Source organism: Serinus canaria, chromosome 2 (assembly GCF_022539315.1).
Source record: "Serinus canaria isolate serCan28SL12 chromosome 2, serCan2020, whole genome shotgun sequence".
NCBI classification, from domain to species: domain Eukaryota; kingdom Metazoa; phylum Chordata; class Aves; order Passeriformes; family Fringillidae; genus Serinus; species Serinus canaria.
The window spans coordinates 92,747,329-92,760,039 of NC_066315.1; the positions used below are offsets into that span (position 1 = coordinate 92,747,329).

The following is a 12,711-nucleotide window of genomic DNA, read 5'->3' on the forward strand; positions in this document are numbered from 1 at the left end:
CAGGCAAGAAAAAAACTACAGCATTTACAGTCAACACAAGTAATTAAATTTATGCTTTCATACATTTTGATAAGAATTAAGAGTGCAATGTAATACCTCACTCTTCTATATTGAGAAGGAAAGCATAAAAATGTTCAGTTACTGAACTGGAGTAAACAAACAACATACTGCACTTACACTTCCCTGAATCTCCACAAAAATCTATCTAAATGGTATCGATTTTCCAGTATGTGAGGAGTTAAATTTAAAACTAGATCAGCCATTTTAAACACTGAGTAAACAGCAAAACATGGTGCTGCTCACAAACTTCACTACTTTCTGAAAATTCCTGTCAGTAAAAGCCACGACAGAATAATCCTTGACAGCAAGAAATTTCAAAATTGAAGACAAGGAGATTCTGAAGCCAGTAGGCTGAAATGACTCAAACTCTTCCAGATCCTAAAACCCACATCAGTTCTCTGACAACATTCGCACTTTGCAAACAAGCTTCAAGGGACAGCAATTCATAGAAGTCATCATGGTAAACACATTACAACAGCTTATCTTTATGCTAGATACTTCTAATGTCATAAAAGTTATAATTAAAATGTATTTTTACCAACTGAGCCTTTTTACAAATTTAACTAAATGAGAAATAGGCAAAACCACTATACACTGCAATACACAAGCTCCATGAATGATCACTTAAAGATTTGTAATGCTTTTTTTAATTGCTTGATCATATACATCTATAGACATATAAATTCAATAGTTAGGAGAGAATATAATGAAATGTTGTATAATATAGAATATAAGGTTAAATTATTTCATAACATTACATCCTCTCCTTAGTTTTAAACTCACAATCCAACATTATAGTATTTTTTTTTTAAGTCTAGAGCCTCAAAACATGCACTTTCTTTTCAGAAACTGTAGTCAAAGCACTTATCCTCTCCTCACCTTTCTATTTTCCAGGTGTTCAACATAAGCAGTCTAGAGAAGAAATTCTGAAACTTTTCTGACTTCTCATTTTACCTAATCACCAATGAAGTGGTGCAAGGAAGTCAAGACTGAACCCAGAAAAAAAAAAAAATCCTTCCTTCAAGTAGTACTTACTACATTAATAGTGTCTGTATTTGGAACCTGAAGAAGGGCTGGTGGATGATAACTCGTTGAAAGAGCCTGAGATTCAAGTGTGCTTGAATCCTGCAGCTGTTGTACAGCTGGAAATTGAGTCTGTTGATTGTAGCTGTCATTCACAGTAAAACCTGCCAGAAATTAAACAGTCATAAACGTGTAAAATACACTGATTTGGACTTTGAATAACACCACACTTTTCTGAAGACTACCTTCAAAAGAGAAAAAGTAGCATTACCATATAGTAATACTTGTACTCTTCACTGTTGAGCATCAAAACACAGTCAAGTTTCAAGTTTATGTATGGCATCTACATAACAGGCATAACAGGGTTACTTACCGTTAGCTGGAATTCTATTGGAAAATCTCCTCCACAGAAAAACACTGTTTGAAGTTCCTTCAGGGTGCCACAATTACCTTAGAGCCATTGAAATTTTGAATTTCTTGTATGTAAGCATGCATGTGTCAAACAGGTTGACCCATCTCCCTTTATCCACGTTGGTACCACGCTCCCTTAACTACACTGGAAGCCGATCACAAGGATGCAAAGCTCAGTGGGGAGGATGGCGGGTGAGTGGAGGAGATGACCCAATAGGAGAACTCCAGTTTCTGATAAAGTAACCCCATTTTCTCCTACTTTGGATCTCCTCCACATATCCCCACTCTTTAGATAATAGTAAAGTAGAGCCTCTCAAAGGCAAACTGCAAAGTAAATAAACAGATTTTTATTCACATTTCTGGTATAAAACCCTGAAATTTTTATTTGGTTTTGTTCTCCTGAAATAGCAGGTCTTAATCATCTTTTCTAAATGAATGAATGAAATTATAGCATCAATGATCAAGAGCCAGGAAAATACAGCTCAGATTGCAATGGTTTTTGATGCTATTAGGGTTGGTCTTTTTACCAACCCTTTTAAATCTTAATACTTCCAGTATTAAAAAATAACCCATAATGTAATGTGGAAAAAATTAAACCACAAGTATCAGTAATTAATGTATGGGCAACAATTACAGTACTTCTGTGCAGTTTGCCTTTAGTGGACAAAAAGGGTGAAGATTATGAACATAAGGTAGAAACAAACCCACATCAGATGATCACAGCATCAAAGGCCAAAAAGCAATGCTTAAAGAATGGTTTTGAGCAACAGTAAAACAAAAACCTGGATCTGTTGAGTTTAAGCAGAAATGTTCCCAAAAGACACTTTCCACAGCAGAAGAATGTTGTAATCAGTAGAGGGAAAAAACCCTATTTGTATGCTACTGCTTAGACCATGGAATGAAAACTCACAAATGTAAATAAATCTTGAAAGCATTATTAATCAGGTCATAACTAGTCACCAAACTTAATGCTGAAACTCGCATATTATTTTCTCTCCTAGAAGTACCACAAGAGTACAAGAAAAAAAGATCCTAAAAGCTGGACCTTGTACCTCAATTGGCTTTTGTGAAATGACAAAAAAATAGCCTGAAGAGAGCAATGAAAACTTCTGCATTGATAAGAGGGCTGCTAATTTCTACTTCTCAAATCAATTTTAGAACTAACTTTATAGAAAAATGACGTTCCCACTACATGGAATGAGAACACAAAAAAAAAAAAAGACTCAAGAAACTGAAGCAAAGTGATGTTACTTACATGCCCAACTTAAAAAAAACAAACAACTACTAAATATATAATGTAAAAACTTGAAATTTCTTTTGTAATCAGGAGGTATATTTTACTGGCTAAGAAGGAAAAAAGAAGTTACTGTACTATGACCTATTTCATTTCACAATGTTTGAATGAATTATTGAGATTCTGAAAAATTTCCCAGGATCATACAACAACATGCCCAGGAAGAGGACTGAATGTAGAGGTATTTGAGGACAAATTGAATAAAGAAATGCTACTTCTGAAAGTAGTTTGGGAATAAATACAAACCAAAGCTGTAACAAGAATATACATGATGCATCCCCATTTTGCTCAATTCCTAGCATAAGGGTCAATTTCCTCTCAAAATTTAATAAAGATCTAACAGTTTTGAGCATTCTAAAAGCATTTGCTACTGCCATACTATTTCTACAGAACAGCACTAAAAAAACCCCCATACCACCAAACACCAGAACCCAGACATTCAGTCTGAGAAAGAAATTTCACAACTTTTATTTATTTTCTGCTGCAGTTTTCATCACTTTATGTTGTTGCCCAGAAGCTTTTGATCAATCTTAAAAAAACAGATAATATCTTAAGCTCTGCATAATAAGGGGAGCCTCTTACTACAAAGTCCTCTAAACTTGAAATTGGATTTGGTGGTTTTCAGTAAAAGTAATAATTTGTGTGGCTTGGGGTTTTTTTGGTTTTAGGACATCATCCAACCTTTTATCTTCTGTATTACCAAAACACTGCAAAAACCAGAATACTCTGGAATCATAGCAAGATGTGTCTTTCATGTGAGAATGAGAAAACAACAGTACGATAGTTTGTAGTAAGTACAATATTTAATTCAGAAGAAATTTCATGTCTTTACTGACAGATCTTTTAAATTCTAACACTATAAACATTGACATGAACATGTGCATCACAGCAGGGATCAGTGACTATCAGTTACTTGTTCTGCAGCTTTGCTTCTTAGGCAAAGACAACCAGCTGGACAGTACTGACTGCAAATATGTGTAAACAGTTACTGAAAGATCAGTATTGTAAGTCTGGAGACTGCAGATCAGCTTCTTAGGAAAGCAAATAGTATTCTGGTGGCAAGGGTATGTTTGTATGGGCTATAGAACTAACAGCATTTGGACTTCTGGTTTTTGAAGATCATTTGCCTGTCACCACTATTTGAATTATCATTCAACCGTGCTTACAGGGACACTTTGAAGAAAGTAAAGGTGATATAATTTATATGAAGACACATTTGGTGACAGGTGATATTCAATAACCCAAAGACAGTTTGAGCTAAAATACACATTTTTTGTTCTGACTTCACTTAAAAGTCTTCAAATGAAGATGAATCCACTACAAAGAACTTAAGTCCTTTTCCTCAGCCTCCAAATCTAGCTCACATTAATAATTTGGTACTGTAGCACCCTCATAAGATCTGCACTTCTTTACAAGTCTGAACATATGAAGAAAATAACCTATCTGAATAAACAAGAAATCCAACAGAAGTATTACGAACAAACCTGGAAGAAGAAACAAAGTTCTGTCAGGTCTATGCAGACCTAGAGATTACCCTCATCTCTCTAAAATTCAAAGTTGGGGTTTTTCCCTCAAAAACGGAAAAAGAAAAATCAAACAGCCTTTCAAAGATTTTTTAAAAACTCCTAAGTCATTTTATTAATAAACACTGAATCAAAATATTTAATCAAGAATTCAGCCTATAAATATAAAGAGTAAAAAAGACAGTCTTTTAAGCTTGAATGTTCTGCCTAGCTGATAGGAAAAAGGAATTAGGAGCATGAAGCACAGATGCAGACATAGGGAGAGGGTCGACCAATTTAACGCATGCATCCGCGCAAATGCTTACCTACCTGAAATTCAAAAATTTTGAAGGGCTCCAGGATCTTCAAGGAAACTTCAAAGAGTTGGGAATCTGTGGATGAGATTCCAAGTAGAATAGGAGACGTCTTATACAAATGAGACTTTAAAATGCCCACACCACACATGTTCTGCTTCTCTGAACCAATTTTACAACATATTGATGATCAATCTAGATTTCTGATGATGAAAGAATTGTTTTGTGGGTTCTAGAAGTCTTTCCCCTCCCCAAGAAATCATTTGATATTTATATAACACAGAAGATACACATACACAAAACCTGAAGTTTAAGTAAGATGATAAAACAAGAGTTACTTATTTGGTTTATAAATTCTAAGGAGCCATTGAAAAAAACAAACAAAAACCACCACCACTCTTCAGAACAACGTAGAACAAAAGGCTGCTTTGTTTTCCGTAGTGTCTTCTCATTCATTTGAAAAACTGTAAAAGTCAACCAATGAAAATAATCATAGTATTTTAAGAGGATCTGGATCAGTCTTGTTTAATAAAGGTGGAGACTTTAATTTTCTTTTCTTTACACGTAAAGCAGCACAACCTAGAGAATTAAAATTGGCAAATTATACTATTTCTTCACAGTGTGATACAACTTACCACAGTCAATTAAGTTTTTACAAATGATACTATACAATAAAAGGGAATGAAACTAAGAACAGAGAAGTTTGTGCACACAGAATACCAATTACTGGTTATCAGCTACAGACAGTTATTTCCTGGAATCAGAAACAAGAAGATCAAGGGATAAGCCAGCGATGTTTCCAAATCAAAACAAATGAAAATCCCTTGAACATTCCCTACCTCAGCAACAGCCCCCCTGCCAGAAAACCCAAAACAACCACCAAGAAAACCCCAAAACAAAATTAGTAGCTTCACATTATGTAACATTTCAAGAAATCCAGTCATGAAAAGCAAAAAAAGACAGTAATTTCTTTACTATTTGCAGGCTACACACATTTACACATATTTCTCTGTATTTTAGGGGGAAAAATAGTTTCCAAGTGCTTACAGTCTCTTAGTTTGCTAGTTTCATTACTCTATAAAATATAAAAAAAAAATCACTGTGCATAGATGAAAGTATGATTTTTATGTGACTGTATTTTTCATTGTCTTTTTCCAAAATGAATCCCAGTAGCTACTCACTCAAATCTTAAGACTCTGTTTCTGACCATCTCAGGTTATAAGCATGTATACCAAGGGAGAAACCTGTGCAAACTGCCTACTGCCACAGCAAGTTCAAACACAATCAAGGAAAGAATATTATATGCTTGACTATAAAACCCATACTGTAATGACTAGGCATTGGCTCATAAAAGCAAAAAAAAAAAAAAATTAAGTATTCATAATATTCTACCAAGTATAGCTTCAGAATGGTAATTTTTTTCCAAGTTCTCTGCATTGCAGTTACTTTGACTGCAGATGCCCACTTTAAAAAGGTTTTATCATAGCTATGCTGCAAAAACAAATTTATAAAACTACTTTTTACCTCCTTTATTTATTACTAACCTTGTGATAAGCTCTGTTGATCAAATGGCTGCTGTGTTATAGTCTGTTGTTCAAACTGAGTGATGTTTTCCTGTAAAGCATGCTGGGATGTCACAAATCTATCTGAAATGGGGAAAGAAAGGAGAGGGAAAAGAGGGAAAGGGAAAAATATCAAGAAAAAAAGATATAATTAAATGTATATTTCAGTTGTTTCAAAACTCCCACATTTTACAGTCATTCAAATTTTCACATTAAAAATAAACCAAACAATTATTAGCTGAACGGGTATTTAAATCTTTGTTTATAGTAAATTTTATTTATATTCTCCTGTTGTACTTGATAACTCATTGCACCATGAAAAAGAGCAAAGCAAAACCAAAATACTTTGTTCCACTATTACAAATAAAGTAAGAACATGGAACATTTACCTCAAACCACAGGTACTACCTTCTAAGTAGACTATAAAGCAGTGTTTTTTAATAATCAGAGAACTGACATGGTAAGGTTTTGTGGATGGATCATTTTTTTGTACATTTGTTTAGTAGTTTTGCTTGCAAAAACTAGAGGGTACAATTCCTAATCTTTTTATACTTTAATAGTAAATGTAAACAACAGTGAATGAAACTGTACTATACACTTTAAGTATACGGTAAGTAGCCTCTATTTCATGTATTTTTGTAGTTTCTATAAAGAATCAATTATTTGAGAAACTGTAAACTTACCTCATTATAAACCTTATCATATTTCAAATACTCACCCTCATCTTGCTCTAAAGGCTGATCAGCCAATTCTTGTTCTAGGGCTGTTTCTTCTGTGCCTACCACTGGCTGCTGGTCTAACTCTAAAATAGCCTGCTGATCTGTTGCAACAGTTTCTGACTGCTGTAGCTCATCACTTTGAATCTCCACCTGCATTTGTGTAGAAACATGAATGCTCTGCTGATGTACTGTAGAATCATCTATTGAAGAAGACTGCTGATTCTGCTGAAGTTGCTGTGCAAGTTCATATCTACAAAGTAAGGTGAGAAAGTCTTTATGGTTTTAGTTAGACATTTATCCTATTTATATGAACAATTTTTTATTTTTACTGTACACCACAATTTACTCTACCTGCAAAGGTACCTAAGGTTTGCTACCCATAAATAAAAATCCTTATTCAAACATATGCAGTTTCTGCAGAGCAAAGCTGCCTTTCCAAGCATCTTTCAGGAATGGCTGAACTACATTGCAAGATTTATACAAAAATTGCAAGCATACCTATGAGTCTTCATGTGTTTTTTACAGTTGAGTGATGTTTTGAATGTTTTTTGACAGTAGGGACACATATATGGTCGAAGGTCATTATGGATCCCCATGTGTCGCCTGAGGCTACCACCAGTAGTGAAGGCCCCGTTGCACACAACGCACTTGAAAGCTTTCAATCCAGTGTGTGTTCTAATATGTGCTTTCAGAACTCCAGCTGACACAAAACCTCTTCCACACTGAGAGCACTTAAATGGCTTTTCACCTGTATGAGATCTTTTTAAGAGAAAGCAGAAGTTAAAATAGATTTAAACATTTATTTACAAAATTATTAAAGGACTCAATTTTAAAATGAGCTAAATAAACCAAACTAAGATGACAGTTGTATGGATGGAAGAGGTCCCAACTAGGGAAAGCCAGAAATTAAATTTATTAAGTTATAAACAACCTGGCAGGGCTAAAAACAATACTATCTGAGTAGTTTTAACTGTGTTGTACAGTCCAATCTCCTTTTCTGATTGTACTTTGTCCCCATCACAATATTTGGGTTTAATTTTTCTATTCCAGATGGTGCAGTAGTTCTTCAGACTAGTATATTATCACTCACATTTTCCTCAATTCAGCTAACAAACTCTCCACAAAAGTTTGGAGAACAAGACATGACTCTCCTTATATATACTACCACTACACTTAACAACAAAACTCTTGGGAAAAGAACTGTGTCCGTCCCAAATACCTCCCAAACAAGGCAAATCCTGTCTCTCATAATGCTATGGGGAAAAAATATTCAGGTGGGTAAAGCTTCTCGTTTATTAAAGTACATAGCACTCACTATTTCATTCTTTCTAAACGTGCTAGAGGAGTTTCCCTTTAGGACTACATTGAGATACAAAACAGATGCAAGGAAAATTAGGGAATTAAATGGAATGCAACAAGAATTTTAAGGGTTTAACTGTAGCACCCCAGGAGAGAGCTAGAAATAATGCAATGGGAATGCTAGGAAATGGAAAAGAAGCAAGATTTAATTAAGGCACGAAAAGTTAGGGACAACTTATGATTACAGTAACCTTGGAAGTCTATGACCACCAGATCAGAGACTATAACAAAGTATACAACAGACATTAATATTACTCTTTTGCTACCAATACACACAATAATAATTAGTAGTAGGGTATCCTGACCTTCTTTGCTGTGCCTGGGCGATTATTTGACACACTATTCACAGTCACTGCTCTACTGAAAATACACCTACTACAAATTTCCCTCTTTTTCAGAGAGGGAAACAAACTTTGTAAGCAATGATCAGCACTACTCCATGTGGACACACTGTCCACAAAATTATCAAGCAAAGCAATTTAACTATAGCAATGCCAATTTACAAAGAGCAAACATGTGAAAAGAAAAAGTTTTGAAATCCTCCACAACTCTTAAACAAAGCCAGGCTTCACTCAGTACTCTGCTGAAAGATCAAAGAAACACAGCAACAGGTGATTGGTACCCACATCCTATTTTTGCATTCTCAGTATAATTCAGAATTATTTTCATTTAAATCAATTCATCTGGAATGTGTCTACAGAAGACAATGAGAAATCTAGGCAGGATATTACAAAAGAAAATATGAGATATTGTAAAGCTTCCCTACCTCCTGTTAAGACAGGATATAAAACCCAAGAACTGTTTCAAAGCAATGTGAGAACATAACACAGAACTTCATTTTTAAAGAGAGTATGTGGAGCTCACCATGATCTGAGCTAGAGAGAGTGAGAAAGCAGTACAGAGCTTACACTGCAGAAACAAGCAGATTGCCACTAGCTTGTATGGACTCTTCCCTTAAATTCCAGTAACCATCTTCGGTGGGGTTTTTTCATATTTCTTCTGCTATTTGTTTATAGTTTGTAAGTCGGAGAGCACTGTTTCACATCTTGACTAAATGCTAAATCTCATTGCCCGTAAAACCGCAACCCGATGTAACTTCGAAGCGACTCTTCTACTCAAAACAAGACCGGATTAGTTACCTCCACTGGTTCTTCTACAACCTAAATTTTTCTATGACTCCATGACTATGGTTCTAACAAGCACTGACTACACAGACTTTGAACTGAGCTTCAAGCAACAAAATGATCCCCCAGCAACACTTACGCAATTACAATGTAAGCTTAAATTCTTTTAGGTTTTCTATACAGAACAAAAGGCAAATTTTCGTCTCAAAAAATAGGAGTTACATACAAAGCGGGCAATCTGGAGTATGCAATTAAAAATTACCATAAGAATTCACCAACAATGCTTGTTATTTTCTATACACAGTTTTGGAAGAAAGAATCCAAGCGTCAGTAAACTAAACTGCACATTGAACACAACCCCTTATACTGCTATAACTGCACACAGCCATGAGTTAATCCAAAGCCTCCTCCAACTCAACAAGAAAAAAAAAATCAATTATCACTGGTTCAATGTTTAAGAGATGGTAAAAAAAGTCTTTTCAGTGAATACTATATAATTTTAATGTCTTTCCCCATATTTGTTATGGCATACATTTCCTTTCTTGATTGCTTTTATTTTACCTGATGTGCTGTTTAAGATGACAGGATTTTTTATAGGCTCGATGGCAATAGTAGCATTTGTATGGTCTCTCTGCATTATTCCCAAAATTACTGTTAAAATAGTTTTGGAAGACCTGGCTATTCCTTGGGATTGGCTGGATAAGACCTGCATACATAAACACATATACAAATAGGAAAATTTGATTGGTTAAATTATTCCAAGGATGCAATCGTCTGAAGAGCTACTATTTGAAAAGAAAGCATGACTAAACTTGCAGTATCCAAAAATATAAAGAAAATGTGCATGTTTTCAGCATCTGCTTAAAATTATGCATACATACAGCATTATAGATATTATACAGTACGTGGTATTTTAATGGTAAGTTCTTCTTTTATCCACAGGTTCACCTCACTACAGTAGCAGCCTTGTCCAGAACAAGCATTAACTTTTTCTAAAGTTGACAGTTACGAAATTATTGCTGATCCAATAATATCTTCTCCTTCCAACCTCGACCTCAGCAAATGATATTTAATCAATGCATATCAAATATTATCAGGTAGAGAAGTTGACAAATATTTAATACACCTTTTGTGAAAAGCATTGAAACAGATAGAGAACAATTTGCAGACTTTTTTCATAGGCTTTTAGAAAAATTAAGACTATTATAAAAAGCAAAGTATATATCAACAAAAGTGCCACTCAGAGATTAACACTATTATAAAGTAACATTATTAGTTTCTTGACACATCTAAAAGAACTATGATTTTTTTTATGGGTGGGAGTGGGGGAGAAGGAGTAAAAGAGTGGAGATATTGTCAGGGGGTTGAAAAAACATGTCACACCTTCTAGATAAACAGTAGAACCTATTTTTGTATTGAACATTCTAATATCAGCAGAGTTTATGTGTTATCAGCATCCATAGGAAACAACTTCTATATTTATTTATTAATATTAATCTTTTTCCAAAAATCAGACTTTCACAGCACAGATCTTAATAGTATTAAAGTGGAGCTTCTCTTCAAAACCGAGAAATGGGATTATACTGTCTTCTGAGTTTCATGCAAGAAAGAAACTGTGTGATCCATCTGAAGCTGCCAGCTATGTTCTGTTTGCACCTCAAAAACTTAAGTTTCTTCTGTATGATATCAGAATAACCCCTACTCTTGCTTTCAGTAACTCCTGGATGCAGTGAAAGAAAAAGGATGTTTAAAAAGTGATAAAAATTTTTCTCATATAAGATAAAAGTATTACCAATGTAAGATTCCACCATAAAAATAACTGCACAATAGGTAAGTCAGGAGTTAGCAGACTGTTCAATCAAACAACAAAGCGTAAACACTTCACCCACTACACTGACCTCTACTGGACAACAACATATTGTTTTGTACAACTTCTTCCAAAAAGTGGTTTAACATAATCTTGTGGCAATATTTACACCACAGAATTAAAATAACTGGATGAATTCTCCAAAGCAGATTTCTGAATTATTCTGCCCTTTTTTTGAAAAATGACCACAAACAATTACTACTAATTCAGCTGAGGTCATAATTAAAACAAATACTTTAAAATTGTGTAACAGATTGACTCATTAATATCTGTAATCTTTATTACAAATGTTGATTGAAACATGATCATCTTGTGAAGACTCTTGGTCATGAACTGTCAACTCCTCTATACAACAGTCTAATAATATTCAAATTAAATTCCTAATATAAAAATGCACATGGCTTCTTACTGGTAAGGATTATACAATTTAACTGTAATAAAAAATACTGTTCTTGTTAATTCTAGTGCAAGCAAACTATAAAATATAGCACTTTGCTAAAGTTTTTGATTACTTATTTCATTGTGCATCTTTACAAGTGAGCTCTGAATGCTTTGGCTTGATTAAAACACAGCATTTATATTCCATTGAAATTTGAATTGTAAGAAAGCATGGATTTACTCGTTCTTTACCTAAATCAGTTATTAGTATGGGCTCTTGCAAAGGGATGTCTGGTACTGGACCACTTGACTTTCCCACTCGAACTTTTGTGGGTTTACGTTGATGTCGCAGCTTTCTTAGTTCCGTATGTTTGAAATGTGAAGTGATATGAGTTTTCCGATGGCCCGATGTTCTAAACTTCTTGTCACAGTGAGGACAAGCAAAAGGCCTAACACCTGCAAAAGAAAAATCAAATCAGCTTAAAATTTTATTTCCATCAATTTAGAAATGTAGCTTTAGAATATGGATTCTCTTTCCTGTCTTTTTTTTTTTTTTTCGCTTTCTCATAGTGTTAATTGTAACACAGGTTTTCAAACCAGATCCATAAAACTCAATCAAAATAACAACTGATCTGCTGAATGGCTAATTGACTGAAACATATCACTTGAAGCAAGTTTGTTATGAAGAAACTGAATGATGCAAAAGTGACAGCAAATTTCAAGTGTTTCAGAAGCTGTCCTAAGAATTGCAGATGGCAGGTTAAAGTCCTTCCAAAACAAACTTTTTAAAAACTGTGAGAAAAAGGAATCAACAAACAGAAAAGTATGTTATGTAACAGGATAAAAGAGAGGGAATGGGGATGTAACAAAGTCAAAAAAATTCTAGATCCGTCTCTGAAAACACCAACTCTGTTTGATGGCAGTCAAAAGAGCATGCCAACAGAAGTATTAAAGAAAGAATTTTTTAATGCAAAATCCAGTAGAAATATCTCCTTGAGAGAGATTTTCTAGAGAACTTGGTAAGTAAGAGACAGGCAAAGCTGAACAACTTTCTGGTTTAGTTCAACGGGAAATCTTGGACTTAAAATGCTAGGAAAC

The 12,711-nt window shown here is 34.4% G+C and overlaps 1 protein-coding gene across 8 annotated transcripts in view; it reads right to left on the reverse strand.

The window, feature by feature from the left end:
• The window catches only part of ZNF236 (zinc finger protein 236), a 77,551-nt gene that overhangs the window by 29,653 nt on the left and 35,187 nt on the right, over window positions 1-12,711 (reverse strand). For all 8 annotated transcript variants that reach the window (XM_030226428.2, XM_050971826.1, XM_030226432.2 and 5 more), the window contains exons 12-17: window positions 11,866-12,069; window positions 9,930-10,074; window positions 7,384-7,644; window positions 6,885-7,135; window positions 6,149-6,250; window positions 1,096-1,247 (exon numbers count right to left, since the gene is read on the reverse strand). In XM_030226428.2, the coding sequence (XP_030082288.1) occupies window positions 1,096-1,247; window positions 6,149-6,250; window positions 6,885-7,135; window positions 7,384-7,644; window positions 9,930-10,074; window positions 11,866-12,069 (1,115 nt within the window). The remainder of the gene's footprint in view (window positions 1-1,095; window positions 1,248-6,148; window positions 6,251-6,884; window positions 7,136-7,383; window positions 7,645-9,929; window positions 10,075-11,865; window positions 12,070-12,711) is intronic.